Source organism: Corvus moneduloides, chromosome 17 (genome assembly GCF_009650955.1).
Source record: "Corvus moneduloides isolate bCorMon1 chromosome 17, bCorMon1.pri, whole genome shotgun sequence".
In the NCBI taxonomy this organism is placed as follows: Eukaryota; Metazoa; Chordata; class Aves; order Passeriformes; family Corvidae; genus Corvus; species Corvus moneduloides.
The window spans coordinates 12,342,411-12,359,593 of record NC_045492.1 but is presented as its reverse complement, the minus strand read 5'-3'; the positions used below and the strand labels follow the sequence as shown (position 1 = coordinate 12,359,593).

The window sequence follows — 17,183 nt, the reverse complement described above, 5'->3', positions numbered from 1 at the left end:
TTCCCCCCCTCTTTCTTTTATGAAGCATAGGGTGTTTAGAACTATGGAAGCGGTGCAAGAAAAATATTAATGAATAACTATGGAGTGCAGACATTAATGCATTCCTTTCTCTTGAAATAACTGGCTTTTCTCTGTGGGGTCCATAAGAGAAAAAATGTCTGCAGAATCTGAACCTGCTGTATAGAAGCCAAAGTGGATGGTAATTTAGAACTTCACTGGCTTTTTTTTTTTTTTCTAAAATCTATCTCTGCATTTATCATGTTGCAAAAAATCTCTTTCTCTGAGAAATGATAAACCTAAGGTACAGGGGCAGTTCTTGAGATTCTGGGTGATGGAAACTATGAACGAATAATGATTTTTGGGATCCTCTCCTACATCTCAAACTCCAGCTGATAGTGGAGAAGAGGAATTAAAGCATTGCAAGCATCCCACCGTCAGAATGGTGGGTTCTGAAGTACCAAGTAGCTTTCCAGCTTTTGTTTTCCTGTAGTTATGGACCAAGGGGTACCTGCAGCGAATATGGGGCTGTGATGCAGTAACGATTGTCCCAGGTTTGAATCACAGGCCAGGGCTGAAACCTGCAGGTCAGGTCAAAGGCAGTGGCACTTCACAGCCTTGCACTTCACAGCAGGAGTTGCCCGTCCTTTGATGGAACAAAATGCTAAAGGAGGACGGTGGAGAACCCCATTGCTGACTACCAGTGGAAATGGGAATGGTGCATTCCTGTCCCCAGAGACAGACTGCACAGGTACATGTCCAGGTGCCCAGCAGAGAAGCAGGACGTTTAAGAACCTGCTTGAGAAAGACAGCTCTGGACCTTTGTTCACTCCTTGACCCCCTCCCCGGCTGTTCCTCCTTGGCGATTCGGTTCAACACCGCCCCTTCCTCCTGCCCGGGCTTCAACCGCGCCTTTGCCACCCTGCGTGCCACAAAGGCTGCCGGCCGCGGGCTGGCTTTGTCCCCGTGCCCGAACCTGCCAGGAGCCCAGCCCTGGCCGTTGCGATGGTTGTGCAACAGCAGCGGGCCGGGGTGCCGCAGCCCAGGCGGGATCTTTGGCGGGCTCCCGCGGGCGCGCTCCTCTCGCCCCCCCGGCCCTGCTCCCCGGGAGCCACCGGGACTTGTAGTGTGTGCGGGGCACGGCCCGAGGGGCGGCCGCAGGGACCCCCCCCCCCGTGTGCCCGGGAGCCCGCGGGGCGCGGCGGGGGCTCCGTGCGGGGCGGGGCCGGGGGCGGCGGGGCCGCGGGGACCCCCGGGCGGGGCCGGACTACGCGCCCCGAGCGTCCCTGCGCGGCGGGGCGGGGCGGGGCGGGGCCGCGCGGCCCTACAAAGGCGGCGGCGGCGGCGGGGCGGCCGCTTCTCACCGGCACCGGCGGGCGGGCGCGGGGCCGCGCTCTGGCTCTGGGCGCGGCCATGAGGCGGCTGTAGGGCCCCGGGACCCGCCGCCGCTCCGCTGCCTTCGGCCGCCGCGGGGGGCTCGGCGGGGCGCGGCTCTGCTCGGGGTGGATGCCGGCCGGGGCCGGCCGCTCCCGGCACCATGCACACCGTGCAGAAGGACACCACCTTCACCAAGATCTTCGTCGGGGGGCTGCCCTACCACACCACCGACTCCTCCCTCAGGAAGTACTTCGAGGTCTTCGGGGACATCGAGGAGGCGGTGGTGATCACGGACCGGCAGACCGGCAAATCCCGAGGATACGGCTTTGTAAGTGCCGCTCCGCTCCGCGCCCAGACGGGCGCCGGCGCTACCCCCGCTGCCCCCCGTGCGCCGGGACAGGGGCCGGCAGCGGAGCCCCGGGCTGGCGAGTCCCCCGGAGTGGCCGGGTGAGCTCCCGGGTGTGGCCGGACAAAGCCCCGCTGTGGCCGGGCGGACCCCCCGGTGCCGGGCACTGCGGAGCCGCCGCCCGTCCCGTCGCTGCCGCGGAGCGCTGGGTGCAGGGCCCAGGGAGGTTGTGCCCGCTGCGAGAACCAGGGGCTCGGTCAGGACAAAGGCTGGGCTGGGGGCCCGGGAGCAGCCCCCTGTGTTGGCCGAGGCCGTGCCGTTCGTTTCAGCACCTCCTCCTCCCTCCCGCCGTGCGGTATCCGTGCGGGGCTCAGCGCGGTCCCCGCATCCCGCCCGCAGCTGCCCTGAACTCTGCGCCGGGGGTTTTGGGAAGGGCTCCACCAGCTTCTTAAGAAGGGCACGGGGAGGAGGTGGAAGGGCAGGGGAAAACAGCTGGCACCGGCCCAGCGGGGAAACCGGGCGCGGGGGGAGCCCCCGCTTTGCCGTCGAGTCCCAGCAGCCCTTCCCATCTCGCCGTGCAAGCGAGGCTGCACGCAGGGAGTTCAGCTCCCGATTCAAAATAGAACAATAAATAAACTCCACTTAGTGCCTGTTGCTGGACTGTTTACAAAGCACTGTTGCTACAAACAAGGCTGTACTCGATTCCAGGTGACCATGGCAGACAGAGCTGCTGCTGAAAGAGCTTGCAAAGACCCAAACCCCATCATTGACGGCAGGAAAGCAAATGTGAACCTGGCGTATTTGGGAGCGAAACCAAGGAGTATTCAAACTGGTGAGGCATCCAGGAGATCCCATCTCTCTCTATTAGAATAACTTGTAAGATGAGGAAACAAGTTCCTCGGGCTGGAATCATCTGATCTGGTGATGTGCTTTTATCTGTCCCCCATAGTTCTGACTGTTGGCTGAGGACGCTACGTAGTCCAGTTACCTCTCTGCTGTATCTTCTTACTCAGCCCTGCTGCACTAATGTTACTCACCAAAGCCCATATGACTGAGTTAAAGCTGTTTCCTTCCATGGCTGATCTGTTTGCCCGTTACCCTCTTTGTTACATGAGAATTAACAGTAAGATCCACTTCATCATTTCTCCCTTTGGTTTAATGACCACAGTACCCAGTGTGTAAAATAAGGCTTTATACCCCATTGTCTGTTCGATAACAGCACGTTCACACTGGGCTTTCATCATGAATTCCCATCTGCTCCTCGTGCATATCACATATGCATGTTAAGTTTAACTTGTTTCTAAATGGAGCTCTGAATTTGCTCACATGCATAGCAGATCAAATGCAAAGACGTGTGGTGTAATTCTGCCTGTGTGTTACAAGTTGAATGGTACAATGGATGCCATTCATTAATATTTCTTTTTTTTCTGAACCTTTTTTTTTTTAGGTTTTACCATAGGTGTGCAGCAGCTACATCCAGCCTTCATTCAGAGACCCTTTGGGTAAGTGGAAATGTTTCCTAACGGTCTGTTTGAAATCAAATTCACAAATCAACTTCCTCATTATTTAAAATGTGTGAGAAAAGCCTTCACCGTCAAGAGTGGACAGTTTCAACAGCTGTTGTTAATGTTCAGAGTACTTTATTTCTGGTGAAGATTTCAGAAGTTTTGTGCATTTGTCAGCTTTAATGTAATTCCCAAAGATCCTTCTTTATCCTCAGTAAATCTTAGTCATAATAAACCCAGTGCATTGCTCGCTGCTTTGCCAACTTCAAGAATTCACAGGAATTCAAATAAATGGAAAATAGTTTCTCTATTATAGTACTTAAGGTGTCAAAACAATTAAGCAAATTCTGTTCTCATGTTTCTCAAATAAGATCCTCTGCTTCCTCTGTGCTGTTTCCCACGTAATAATGCTTAGGATACAGTTTTATCCTAGAAAACAAATTGCATTGGAAACAAAGTCTGTTACTTAATGAAAGTAACATTAGGTCAAAAATTGATTTTGGACAGATGTTATACAAGGCTTGAATAGTCTGCAAAAGTGGCCTTTTGTCTGCTGTTTTCAATAGCTTATACCATCCCTACTCGGTTAGAAAAGTCCTCTTTTTATACATCTAATAGGATCTGGCAGCTGCTCGGCAAAAGACAAGTGTGCTTCACGAGAACAATAGTGACTGTCATACTGCCTTCATTTAACTGTTTAATGATTGATGCAGCTCTTTTTTTACACCATTTCAGAAAGTGAATATTGATAAGGTTTTTTATTATTATTTTCTAAGAGCATTAAGAAAGTAGGTGCATTTTTAAAAGCTTTTGAGCACTGCCCTGCTGTGGTTTTTGTGTGACTCTAATATAAATAGATGGGATTTTGGCCTTTGTCAACAGCAATACTTCATCCCTTCCCTGTTCTCCGCTCATTTTTTTGGGGGTGTTTTGTTTCTTTTTTCTTTTTTTTTTTTTTTTTAAGAAAAAAAATCTGCTAACAATAAAACTTTCATTCCTCTGCCCTTGTGGCTGCAGTTGCCAACTGCCTGGATAATCTCATTCCGATGAGTTTATGGATGTAAGAGGCTGTGTTGCCACAATAGTGCACACCCAGTGTACGTGTGCTGTGTACGGTTCAAACACGCTGCTCTTCGCAAGCGGTTACAGCTCTGCTGGAGAGCCTTGAAGAACATCTGCCATGAAATGAAGAGTCTCTCCTTTTTTGGGGCAAGAGCCACATTAGTCTGCATAGGCAAGATGCTGCTTTTTAGTAGCTCTCCTTGCATGGGAGCTGCAAGAGCTTTTACAGCCCCCAAAGCAGCAGCAGCACCTTTGAGATGCGAACCCAGAGATTTTTGCATGGGAGTGCAGGAGAGAAGTTGCCAATAAAAGCAGCCTCTGGCAAGTCCTGCCATGCATGGGAACAGAGAAGGGTGAAATGGTGAAGCCCGTTAAACTCCTCGTGTTGGCAGGAGCACCTTGCAGATTATCTGCTGTTCTCTGGGTGCCCTTCCTACCCCACAGCTGCAGCTCTGGAAAACATTTTTTTTCCAACATTTTGCTTTTGGTTTCACATCCAGAGGAGCGTGGGATTGACTGATTACATGTTCCTTGTGATCTAGACAGTTCCTGTTGCAGTTCGTAGGCATTGGTTTCATCATTAAACCAGCAGAGCTGCAGTTAGCACATACAGCGGAGAACACTATAAATTATTTATCAGTTGCCCAGAGACAGGAACCAGGAGAATGGAGGGCTGGAGGCAGGGGATTATATATCATTATTTGCAAGCATCAGTAAACAAGAATTTCATTGAATTCAGTCATTGCTGCAGCAGAATCACTGGAAATGTGGGTTTGGCAGAATGTGTTTACCTGAGCACCAGGACTGGGGCTGCTGCTCTGTGGCTTCTGAGCGAAGCCTCAGGTGCTCAGTCAAGCAACAGAGCTTGGCTGCCAGTTCCTTCTTTGTCTCCTCAGTAGACCAACAAAATTAAGAGCCTGCCAGACTTCACTCTTGCACTCCCTTGAACCCACAATTTCCTTGGCCCTCTTTGGGATACGAGGGTAGATGAGGAGTTTATCAGGGTCTGTCACTGAATTGCTGTTGTCTGTTTGCTCTGGGCCATGCAGACTCCATCCTGACCTTTCCCAAAGGAAGCCCAGTGGCTCGGCTGCTTTGCCCCTGGTGTGAGATGTTGCCTGGCTCTTCCTCCTGTAGTTCCTGTCTCTGCAAAGTGTTTGTGCCCAGGGGTTGGCATTGTGGTTTCCAAAAGATGATTGTTACGGGGCACAGGGTGCTTGGTGAGTGCGCTGGGCTTGGCAGGGCAGGAATGAATGAACAACCGTTAACTCCTGGGCAGTTAACAAAGAGCAAGCAGCCAGTCGTGTCCCAGCTATCAAACCACAAAAGGCAGGTTTTGGTGAAACCTGAAATGAATGGAAACTATGAAAATTACCCAAACAGCAGTGAGGATTATTTATAAACTGAAGGCTTCCCCCCCCCCAGCCCCAGACACCCAAATGCAGCCGTAAATATTGCCAGGGCTATGCGGAACAGAAAGAGAAACCATGAGGAGCCTCTCTCCTTCCTCCTGCTGTCCTGGCAGAGGAGGCACTTGCACAGCAGACAGCACGGAGTCAGTAGTAAATCCTGTTTGGAAAAGAAGTTTCTAGCTTGTTGTAACCAGAGATCTTAACAGTAATGCAAGGCAAAGGATGTGTCTGTGTCAGGGGGACTTGGAGATCTGGCTGCTGAGTTTAAGGAAGCAGCATTTGGCCTGGGGCTCAGCCTGGAGCTTGCAGACTGTGCTTTGCTTGGAGGCACCTGGCAGTGCCAGTTCGTCCCTGCAGCTGCCACACTTAGTGATCAGGTGATGTGACAGAGCTACTTGGTCCCACCTCTTGGTCCTTTCCTCTGGGACTCTCAAGCTGGAGGCAGGTTTGAGTCTGTGCAGGGAACGGGGATTCCCTGGTTCTCCTCTGTGCTTGCTGCTCTGGCCACAGGCAGCATATGGCAGATGCATTCCTGTGGCTGTGCCTCAGCGAAGGAGCTATCTGTGTGGGAGATCTACCAGTGACTGAGTAAGTGACTGAGCTCTTGCAAGCATAAAGCTGTCTCTTGTGGCAGGATCCAGCTCTTTCCATAGCTGCACATTGGATGTCATTGCTCCAGAGACCCCATCCATGTGTAGTTACTTGTTTTGGTGGCCCCCTGCCTCTGGCCCGCATTTGGTCTCCAGCAACAGCAGAAAGAGTTAAATCTCTTTGAGTTTAAAATTTCATGCACTGATGCTGCTGCAGTTAGGAAGTGAAGAAAGTCCCTCTTTGTGTCAGCCCAGCCTCCCTCGCAGCTGTTTATCCTTAAAATTTCTCTATTGGGTTAAAAATAAAAGGCAACAAACTTTCATCTTTTCTGTGGTTATGCTTATGAAAGGGCGTACGCTGGCCGTGCTGTGCCCAGCCTCTGTCAGCTGGCATCCCCCTGCTCCAGCTTCCCACTGCCCACTTACCCGGAGCTGGAGGCTGCAGGATCCCATCCCACTCCAAGCAGGCTCATGAGGATGCAGCACCCGGCACCTGGTGCTATCCTGTGCCAGGAACATGAAAGCTTGGGGAGGAGAGGGGGCATTTCCTAAGAAATGTCCAAATCCATTTTCCAAATGGCTTCAGCTGCTGGTTCTCATGCATGGTGACTGCTGTTCAGACCAAATGCTTGCCAGTCAGAAAGAAATCCCTTTTTTAATTTTTTCATTTGTAGGTTTTAAGCACAGGCATGTATCTATAAGCAGATCAGACAGCTTTGAGAATTTTCTTGAACATCTACTTCAAGATGGCAAGTGCTGGTGTGAGACCCAGGGGTTTGGTGTGCCATTTGTTTTGGGTTTGGGGCACAATTTGCTCATGTTCTGCCTGTAAAACAATATAAAAGCATGGTCTGATACAGTGACCTCACACTTGGCCATGTGAATGATGTGCCAAGCTCAGACCTGTTGCAAGGGACAGGCTCTGGGTGAAGGGTCCGAGCCATGCCTGGGCAGTTGGGGCACAGGCTTGTGTGTGATGGAGAGACAGGCTGAGCTGGCTCTAGCTATGTCTTTACAGCACATGGCTTGAGTTGTGCCATCTTCTCCACGGGATTCCATTGCCTCTGGTGGATTTTCTCTTCATCCTCCCCAGCACAAGAGCAGCCTCCTGAGCAGCAGAGACCTGAGTCCTTTCCCCTTGGTGCAGGAGCTGGGGAGTGGCAGATCCAAAATTCTCCTGTGCTGCTCTGGCTGGTGCCACGGAGTCCCAATGTGGCAGATTGATGCACATGTCTGAATTTCCAGAGCAGCCCAGCTTGTGCTTGATCTCATGTTTCCTTTGAGCAGCTGCTGGCATATGGGCCCCAGCTCGTAGTATTAAGCACATGCCCAGTAATTCGAATGATGAATGCAGCCCTGGGCATCCTGCCCTGGCGCTGAGGGCACCAGCCAGGGAACCAGACAGTTGTTGTGCTGATAATTTGGTAGCAAGGACACCGGGTCACTTCTAAATATGACTTTTATGAAGAACTTGTTCCCCACGGATGGGAGCAGGCTACATACCAGAGCTAAATATACTCCATGATCACAAAAGATGAAAAGTCGTGGACCTGGGAGTTAAAACGCAGTCTCCTGTTTCTCAGTCTCCAAGTGCTGTAAACGGGGTCGTGCTGTCCCCTGCAATTTCCCTGTCACCAGCTTTGAGCATTTTAGCTCTCCTGTGTCAGGGTTGAGCTGCTCTGGCCAAAGAGCAGAGGCTGGGAAAGCCATGCTGGATCCAGGCATGCCCCATGATTCCAGGTTGCAGGAAGGTGTGGAGGGATTAGATTGAGATGTTTTAAATGTTCTACTACAACAAAGACACCACTGATAGCAGAGATCACAAACTCTTAAAATGGAATTTCTTTCTTGACTGAGAAATTACTTAATTACTTGTTTTATCAGTGTGGGCCTTCTTTTATCAAAAAGAGGTATTTCATTGCTTCTTCCATAGCTGAAGCATTCTACTTCAAAATACTCCATCTCTCCAAGAAAGGGGGTTTTGATAAAGCAAATGGGTGGATGGTTTTAATTAAGGGTCAGTGGAAGGGATCATGTGTAAGAAAAGAAAGTCTGTTAAAAATGGAACCAGTTGAAAGTAGTCACTGTAAGGTATATGATTCCAAAACTTGTCGGGTACTTAGAAGACTTTAGAGATGTTTCTGCCATTGATCTTCTCTAAATTGCAGAAGAAAAGCGCAGAGCTCAAAGACAGAATTCTGGAGCTTCCTGGGTTAATCTGTTGGGGACCCTGGTTTTCCCTACCATCCAGGTCCCTCACACTGATGTTGAAGGACTCAGGTTCCTGTCGTGCACTGGAGTGAAGCAGTCCCTGTTTCTTCTGTCAGTTAGTTTCTGGTTTGGCTGTGCTGATAACTGGAAAGGGGAGGGGTTTTTCCTTCTCTGGAGAGCTGACTAGTTGCGGATAAACTTCCATGTGGCTTTTTCCTTGGTGCCAGATGGCTCTTGTTTCAGGCAGATGTTATCTCCTGCTACCTGAGTGTTTTTCAGCCTGCTTCTCCAAAACTATTTTTGGTCTGGCCCAGCATGCCTTTGTTTGGGATCATGGTGGTTTTTTTTTTTTTTTTCCTTCTTCCTTTGGGTGTGGGGGAAGCAAGATGCAGAGGATAAAGCTATTGAGCCTGGCTATAACTCATGGTGGAGCTCAGCATGTTGATCTCAGACTCCTGGTTGAGCTGAGGAAAAGGATTAGATCTTTGTGAGATGTATTCCCACCTTTGGTCTGCTGCCTCTTTTTTATTTCTGTCTGGTTTTTCCCCACTGACTGCGGTCTGGGACAGTGTTGTGGCATGTCATGCCTTGGTGATTGCCACTGGTGTGGTGACATCTGCTCCCAGCAGGGAAGCAGGAAACTCAGTCCTGTACCTGTTTGCACAGGCTGCTGTGTAAATCTTCTCAGAGGGACAGAGGAGGATGAGGAGAAGACAGAGAGGAGCAGAAATTGTGTTGATTGCTTTGCTATTTTGTGTTTGTGTCGTATTGCAGCAGGTGAGGATAAATCCCGTGGAGCTGCGGAGTTCATCCTTGTGTGACTTTGAGCTGGCTGGGATAGCTGGCTGATGAGGCAGAAGCTGTTGACATTTCAGTACTTTAAATCAGCTTTAGTAGGGACATTTCAGGAGTTGGAGGTTTGTCATGTCGTGGTTGAAGCCCAGCCCTGTCAGTGAATGGTGAGGGACTGTGGAGGGGTTGGGGCACAACCAAGATCTGCACCAAAGTCTTGGTGGATAAACTGTGATCCCCTCCTGGAGTGAGAGTCCTTGTGGGCAGGCAGGGACCCCCTGGCCATACTCCAGCCTCCTCCTCATGTCTGGATTGAGAACAGCACCTGAATTTCTCACATTTCTACAGCCTGTCATCGTGGCTGGGGCCTGTATGATACCTGTGGCCAACCCTGCCTGTACTCTACACACGTTTACTAAGAGTGTCTCCTCGAGGTGAGTGCTTGCTGGCTTGGGAGTGTCCCTGAGGAGCGATTCCTTGGAGTGTGAGTGACACCAGGATGCATCTCCAGCTCTGCGGTGGTGCCGTGGCACTGCCAGTGCAAGTGTGGGGTGTGCTTCCCAGAGCAGCTTTCAACTCAGGAGCCCACTTCAAAGTGCACCTTTGGGTCTGCCCTGCAGGCAGTGGTTGGAGGTGTCACATCACCAGGGGCTGTGCTCAGCTGCTCCTGCAGCACCCCCAGCACCGCCTGCCATCACGTGCTGTGGCAGTGTCGGTGTCCCTGTGGCAGCTAATGGGTCAGCTCTAGTGGAAATGGAGGCCAAATTCCTGGGGTCAAATGCCAGAATTTGTGCCTTCACTGGCAGACACAAAGGGCTCTGTTTCTTTTATTCTTCAAGGAATAAAAGGCTGGTCGGGGTGGTGGCGTTTGTGTGCTGATCTCTGTGAGGCTGCCAAGAGCCCTGTGCCCCTCCTTGTTTCCCAAATGTTTGTGTGATGCCGTGTCCCTCCTGACAGAGGGGTGCAGCTGTCTCCACCTCTTCAGAACTGACAAAACCAGCTCCCAGCAGGGCTGGCAGAGATCAAGGGGGTCAGGAACTCCCACCTTGTTGCTCTCCCAAACTCGTGCAGCTCGCAGGAGCAGCCCATGGCTCGTGTGTAGGAAGTCCTGCAGGAGGGCAGAGAGCTGAGAAAGTGCAGCTAAAGCACATTTTAGGTGTAAATCTGATACAAAATAGTCAAACATATGAAGTGTCTCTGAGATGAGCATTGCTGGAGAGAGCTGCTGATGAGAGCTCGTTCTTCTTCCTCGGTGTTTGGGAAGAGGTGTGGGACACATTTCCACCTGACTTGTCCCTTCTTCCTGGCTGCCCCCCAGCCAGCCCTGCCCTGCTGCTGTGGTGGGGAGACCTGGGTGATGGCAGGTTTTGAAATGGACTTTTTCATCTGCCTGGAGCCAAGCTTGCTCTCCCTACTCTTTCCCTGACATGTTTGAACATCTCCACCCAGGCCTGCACCAAAACAGGGCCCCTTTTGTTCTGTCCCGCAGCCAAAGCAGGACAGAGCCTGCGTCCCCTCTGCCAGTGGCTCCGTAACCATCTCTTTTGTTCTGTTTCAATTCTGGCTGCCGGGGCAGCGTGGCGTGGTGCCACGTGGTCAGGAGCATGGGCTGGCACCACGACGGCCCTGCCAAGTCCCTGCTGTCCCTCCTGCTGTCCCTCCTGTGCCACCGCCACCTCTAGGCTTAGGTTTGACCATGCTCGTTGTGTTGGGTGGCCTTTGCCCGTGATCTGTTGTTGTGCCAGCAGCATCTCGTCCATCTGCTGTTCACAGGATGACTTTGGTGTGTGGTGGCCACGGCTGATCACTTGGTTGATGTTTTATAATCACACCGTGTGTGTTTTTGATGAAGTTCTCTTCTGGCTGGCAGGACCCATCGTGGGGGATGGAGGAAAACTGCAGGGAGGGAGGAAGGGAAAGGCATCTTAAAACACAAATGTGACTCATCCTGTGGAAATTCAGATTAGAGTTTACTGTTTTCTAGAAGGAGAACTCTAGAACAGCTTGCTTTTTTAAAATTTATCTCCTGAAAGATCATCTGCAGAAATAATGGAAGAGGGGGAATTATTTTAAGGTTTTCTGTGGATGCTGAATGTAGCCAGCAGAGAACTTCATCCTAGTGCACTGGTTTGTTTTGTTTGTAGCTGCAAGTCATCAGAGTGACCTTACTTTGGGTTGTGTGTTTTGTTTTGATCGATGAGTTGCCATGTGTCCACCTAATTCAGAAGACCAAACTGCACAATATCTTGCCTGAAATTTCTAGCTGAATTAATGAAATCCCACAGACCAAAAGAACCTTCCCTTTTACATTTACATTCCCTTTAGAAGCAGATCCTGGAGTTGCTGAGTGTGATTTTTTAGTGCAGTACCAACTGTGGTGTGTGTTGTGTGCTTGTGTATGCACTGGGCTGGTGGGATGGATTTCTGGAAGCAGGGTACAGGAGTACTTTCTGTCTTCCAAGCTAATGGTGCTTTTTATTCCAAGTAGCACTGAAGAGCTGGAATTTCTCCTTGCTAAGGGAAAAATGTAGTGCAGGATGTTGCAGATTTGCTGTGTCCAAGCCCACCACGGAGCTGCAGTGGAGGCGCTCCACGTGTGAAAGCAAAGCCAACAATGCGGAGTTCCTTGGGATGAGCTGGGAATGTCCACTCGCCCTGATGGCACCACATCCTCCACTTGGGCTCTGCCGGCTCTGGAGAGCAGTTGGGTGGCAGCAAGGGACATGGAGGAGCTGCTCAAACAGGGTGGGAGTCAGGCTGGGAGTCTCTCGGACTGTTCTGGTCATTTGGTGAGCGCAGGTGGATTGCCTGTGGGCAGGAAAAGTGCAGGCCCCTCCTCTGCTCCTGCTGCTGGGTGGTTTTCAGTGGATTGTGCATTTTTTGTTGCATTTGTGGAGTGATTTTAACTTTGCTGGGCCCTGGAGTACCAGGAAGCCTGGTGGCAGGGTGTGAGGTGTAGGGAGCAGTGACGAGCAGCCAGAGCATCCATCCCCAGTCTGGGATGCAGGAGGTTGTCTGAGCTGCTGATCTACCAGGGTAGAGCAATAAGCATGGACAGAGTCTGCTCATGTCATCCCCAAGAGCCTGGGCGTGCCTCTGCAGAGCCTTTTCCCAGGCCCTGGCAGGCCCAGAGAGCAGCATTTGCACCTCTGTGTTATTCAAAACAAAATGAAAGAGAAAATCCCCCAGTGACGGGCGTGAGGAGCCTCTGGGTGGGACTGAGCCCTGCTCCTCCAAGAGGCGGCTGCCACTGCCTGGTGTGAGTGTGGACATGAAGTGCCCTTGGGCTGAGCTGGTGCCTAAGCTCCAGCTCTGATTCAGCTGTGCTGGCCTCAGTTTAGATCAGAGCTGAACAAAAAGGGATTCAATGCATTTCTGCTGCCTCATCTCATTCTTGTTACCCACAGGGTGATGCTGGGTATGGTGTGTTTATGGACTGAAAGGCTGTGAGGTCCCTCTTGCTGTCCAGGGGTGTCTGTGGCCTCAGGAGAAGGTCTTGCACTGAATCAAAAGTTGAGGTTCTGCTCACCATCATCCATCCTCCCTGCTGCCCTGGGCATATGGAAGGACCCTGATTTCAGAGACAGTGTTGCTGTGTGGGGAGAGGAGAGCAGTCATTCTCTTGTCATGCAAATTGTCTCAAGCAAAACCAAACTGCATATGGGAGTGGGAAAAGGAGAGAAAACTCGGTTCAGATGAGCACTTGTTTGTGAGAAGCCTTTCTCCTGCCAGAAGAGCAGATTAAACCATCCAGTGCTGGTTGTAAAGCAAGTGGGAACAGCCCTGTAAGTGCTGGGTAGGTGGGACCAGCCCCAGGTGGACCCCAGCATGCTGCAGGTGGTGGCTGAGATTTAGGATGCTCAGGTGGAATGAGGGTAGCCATGTACAGCCCTGTGCCTTGTGAAGAGCCCGTGGGAGGCTTTTAAAAGTGGCTGTGTTTGAAAATGTGCTGTCACACACATCCACACAAAAATCCCCAAAATATTTGAATCTGCATAATCTTCCTGCAGAGTTTTGCCTTGGGGTTATTTTTATTTGCCAGAATGAGCTGGGTTTGGAGACCGGGTGGCAGAAGCTTTCAGGGGATGGCTTTGCTTCATTCTGTGGCCTTATGTGGTTCAGCAAGCAGTGGCCAAAGAGACCTTCTCCTCAGGGTGCCCTTTCTGATGCGTGTGGCTCTGATCTTCCACTGGTACTGTGCCATTTGCTGGTATTTAATAACCCTGTTTCTTAAACAAGCCTCAGATGTGTCACCCTGTCGCACTCCCCAGGCCATGTGCAATTCCCTATTTTTTTCTGGCCCATGGCAGTTTGTATGGATGTACCTAAACCTTCAGGTTTGCACAGTTTTTTGCCCTTGCTTGGGGCCTGACTTGACATAGGCCCTTTGGAAAATACAGCCCTTTCATTTTGATGCTTTTTTCCCCCCCACCTTTCCTCCTCATTAGCAGTTCCTAGCAAATTAGTGGGCACTCTTGCATTAATCACCTCGAGGATCTTTCCATCTAAGGACTTTAATTGACTGTGACATTGTTCAGTTCCTCTCAGCAGCACAGCTACCTCAGGGCAGGGGCAAACCTGGGAGAAGCAGCTCTTCTGGACCCTTGTGGAAAGGGCAGTGGAGATGCCAGGGGCAGATGTGACAGCTCATGGACACAGGAGTGTCACTGCCCTGCCAGCTACTGGGGGGAAGAAAGCAGCATTAACATCTCATGTTTTACAACAAACACCCTGTAGCATTCCCTAAACATCCAGTGTTGTGGAAACATGGTGTAAGTGTGTAGTAACTGATAGCACCTGGCAAGCTGGCAGGCCCAGGGCTGTGCCCAGGGACAGTGCTCATTCCTGGTGGGACAGTGGAGAGTGACACGTTGTCCCTGGTGCCAGGAGGCTCCCAACAGGGGCTGTGCATCCTCAGGACCCTCCACCCAGGTTTGGATGGTGGGATGTGGAGAATACAGGAGGCAGAAGGGCTGGCAGGGACAGGCAGGGTGTGTGGGGGCCAAGGAAATTAGGTGAGCCAGGGGCTGCCATGGCCTTCCAGGAGGTTATTTTGGGGACCAGCGGCCTGGATAGTGGGAGATCTGTGCCATGGGGACCAGGGTGTGTGTATTAGTTGCCATCCTTGCTTCACCTTGCACTTTTCCCACTCTGGGTCTAGGAGTGTTTGCTTTTCATCCCCACCCCAGGGAGCACCCCTCGCTCGAGGGCAGCACTGCTGGGCAGCACCATTTCCGTGGCTGATGCACGTGAATTCTGGGGGGAAGAGGGGATGTGCAGGCCGGGGGGAAGCCCAGCCCCTCACTGACTTTCTCCCTTTGCCTCCACAGACTCACGCCTCACTATGTTTACCCCCAAGCTATCATCCAGCCCAGCGTGGTGATCCCCACCCCCGTGCAGTCCATCACGTCTCCCTACATCGACTACACCGCCGCCAGCCAAGCCTATTCCCAGTACACCACAGCTGCCTACGACCAGTACCCCTACGCTGCCTCCCCCGCCGCCGGCTTCGTGGGATACGGCTACACGGGCACGGTGCAGCCGCCCCTCACCGCCAGCAACCCCGCGGCGCCCGCCACCGCCTTCGTGCAGTACCAGCCCCAGCAGCTGCAGCCCGACCGCATGCAGTGAGGGCCCGCTCGGCCTCCCAGGACAATCCCTTACCGTGCAAGGATGCGACTAGGACAACAAAACAACAAAAAAACAATAAAAGAAACAAAACAAAAAAATCACCCCGTCCCTTTATCCCCCTTATGTAGGTGCATATCGATACCTAAGCTATTTATAGTGTTGAGGGCGAACCCGAATCCTTGCAGTCTGACTGTGCTTATGAAAGTGGACTTCTGGTAAGTTTTTTTTCTTTTTTTTTTTTGTTTTTTGTTTTTTGTTTTTTTTTTTGTTCCTTCAATCTGGACAGATACTGTCTTGAAGATGTTCTAAAAGCGGCTGAAATGTTTCACAGGAAAACTACAGATTCTTGCACACATCGCGGTCTGCTTCCATCACCTGTGGTCTTCTTTCCGCCCCCTGCCCCGTCAGCCCTTCCTTCCTCATCCAGCCTACAATCCTCTTATTTACTGGTGAGGTACAGAGGTACTCGGAGAACATGGAAAAAAAGCAATCTTATTTTTTGGTTGTACAAAAACTTTGTAATACTCAGAGATGCCTTACAGAAAAAAAAAAAGCGAAAGAAAAACTATTTTTTAATATTTATTGCGATTTTATTCGCATGAGCTGTGAATTGCAGACAGAAGAATAGTAGTAAGTATCTGCCTTGTTTAATTCTCATTTTACTAAATTATTGTATGTAGGTAAAAGTTCTTAAGTAATTGCTGAATCACTTCAACATGCAAAAGGGAATATTGGCTTGAAGGAGAGCAGAATATTCCTTTAGTCAACGCACTGTACTATTTTCTTATTGTAATTGTTACTCTGTTAAGATTATCTCAAATTTAGGTATATTTTTAAATGCAAAAAACCAACCAAGAATACTGAACATTTTGTCTACTTTGGTAGATCTTTTGTTACAATGCTGCAACCTATGGAGACATTTACAGTATTTATGTAAAAGAGATTTGGGGCTGTTGGCCAGCAAGGTTTAGGAGAATATCAGGAGTGGAGCAATAGAGAAAAAGGTGTTATGTCACTGAACAAATGGGTAAATGTAACCTTTTTATGCCTGTAATCCAACAGCCAAATAAAGGAAGAGAACAGGCGATGTAAGTTAAGTGCATTTCTACAAAGACAGCAATAAACTATTTTAACTTTTAAAATTATTCGATGCTGTATTGGTACCATGTTTGTTGGCTGCAGTGCCTTAGGGAGTATTTCCCAACCCACCTGGTCTGGCCATGCTGGACTTCACCCTTGAGTGTGCTGGGGTGGGCTGGGAGCGTGTCCCCTGGGAAGAGCTCCTGCTGCCATCCTGCAGCGTGTCCCACGTGCTGCCCTTGCTCTGCGTGTCCCGAGGCACCTCAGGGTTTCTGAGCTCACAGAACTCTCTGGGCTTGTACCAAGTGCTTCCTCATGCTGTGTGGAGCAGAGAGTGGGAGGTGCTGCCATCCTGGTGCAGCTCCAGTGGGGCAGATGGGATCTCATCCCAGAGTTCTCAGGCCATCACTTTCCTTCTGGTATTTGCTTAGAATAAGTTGGGGGTTATTTTTCTAAAATTGAATCCATCTGAAAGTGAGTGGTCTGCCAGAGCCCTGGCTGGGTTAAGGGGATTTGCTGGGGGTGTCTCGGATCCAGCAGAGCCAGGCAGGTGCCAGCAGCAGAGAGATTCTGGCAGGTTGCTCACACCCCTGAGCCTCCTTCGCCACTCTGCTGCTGCATTTGACTTTTCCCAACCAACTTGCTTTGGAAGTTTGGTGTTCAGATTTTGACAGTTACAAACTTAAGAATCAATTTGTAAAAGTAAATAAAATTACTCTGTTTGATCATGCCAGTTATCTGGTTCATCTCTATAAAGGTCACGGCAGGCCTGGTGCCAGGAAGGGCCGTGTTTTTGGCACCAGCATCTGCTGCTGTTCCAGGTGGTGATGCCTAAAGCCATTCTGGGGGAAGAGGATGCCATAGGATGAAAGCAGAGGCAGTTCAGCACTGTGGCTGCCCTGGGGAACTTAAATGCCCACGGTGGGCATGTCTAATGTCACCAGCAGGCCTCAGAGTAAACAGCCTATCTCGATGAATGGAAACAACTCACTCTTGCCTTGCTTGTGTTGCGTGAGAATGCAGATCCTGGTGGGGCTCTGTTCATCCTGCCCGGGGTTTTGCTTACAACCATGTGGGTGACATTTATTTCCTTTTTAAGTAATTACTTTCTGGATATGTGTGGGGCTGCCAAAGGAGTAAGAGCCAAGCACCGCATCCAGCACGGCGCTGGCGGGAGCGC

General features: G+C 50.7%; 1 protein-coding gene across 1 annotated transcript; it reads left to right on the top strand.

Moving 5' to 3' along the window:
* Positions 1-1,356: 1,356 nt before the first annotated feature.
* RBM38 (RNA binding motif protein 38) lies at positions 1,357-16,068 on the top strand. The gene is made up of 4 exons (XM_032127087.1): positions 1,357-1,702; positions 2,429-2,552; positions 3,168-3,222; positions 14,623-16,068. Exons 1-4 carry the CDS (start codon positions 1,535-1,537, stop codon positions 14,921-14,923), a joined length of 648 nt encoding a protein of 215 aa, XP_031982978.1. The 5' UTR covers positions 1,357-1,534; the 3' UTR covers positions 14,924-16,068.
* The last annotated feature ends 1,115 nt before the right edge of the window (positions 16,069-17,183 follow it).

What these genes read in the sequence shown, in the direction of transcription:
- RBM38 (XM_032127087.1), top strand. Translation starts at nt 1,535, where the DNA reads ATGCACACCGTGCAGAAGGACACCACCTTCACCAAGATCTTCGTCGGG. An exon ending in AATCCCGAGGATACGGCTTT is followed by an intron (nt 1,703 to 2,428) that starts GTAAGTGCCGCT and finishes ACTCGATTCCAG; the next exon opens with GTGACCATGGCAGACAGAGC. An exon ending in TTCATTCAGAGACCCTTTGG is followed by an intron (nt 3,223 to 14,622) that starts GTAAGTGGAAAT and finishes TTGCCTCCACAG; the next exon opens with ACTCACGCCTCACTATGTTT.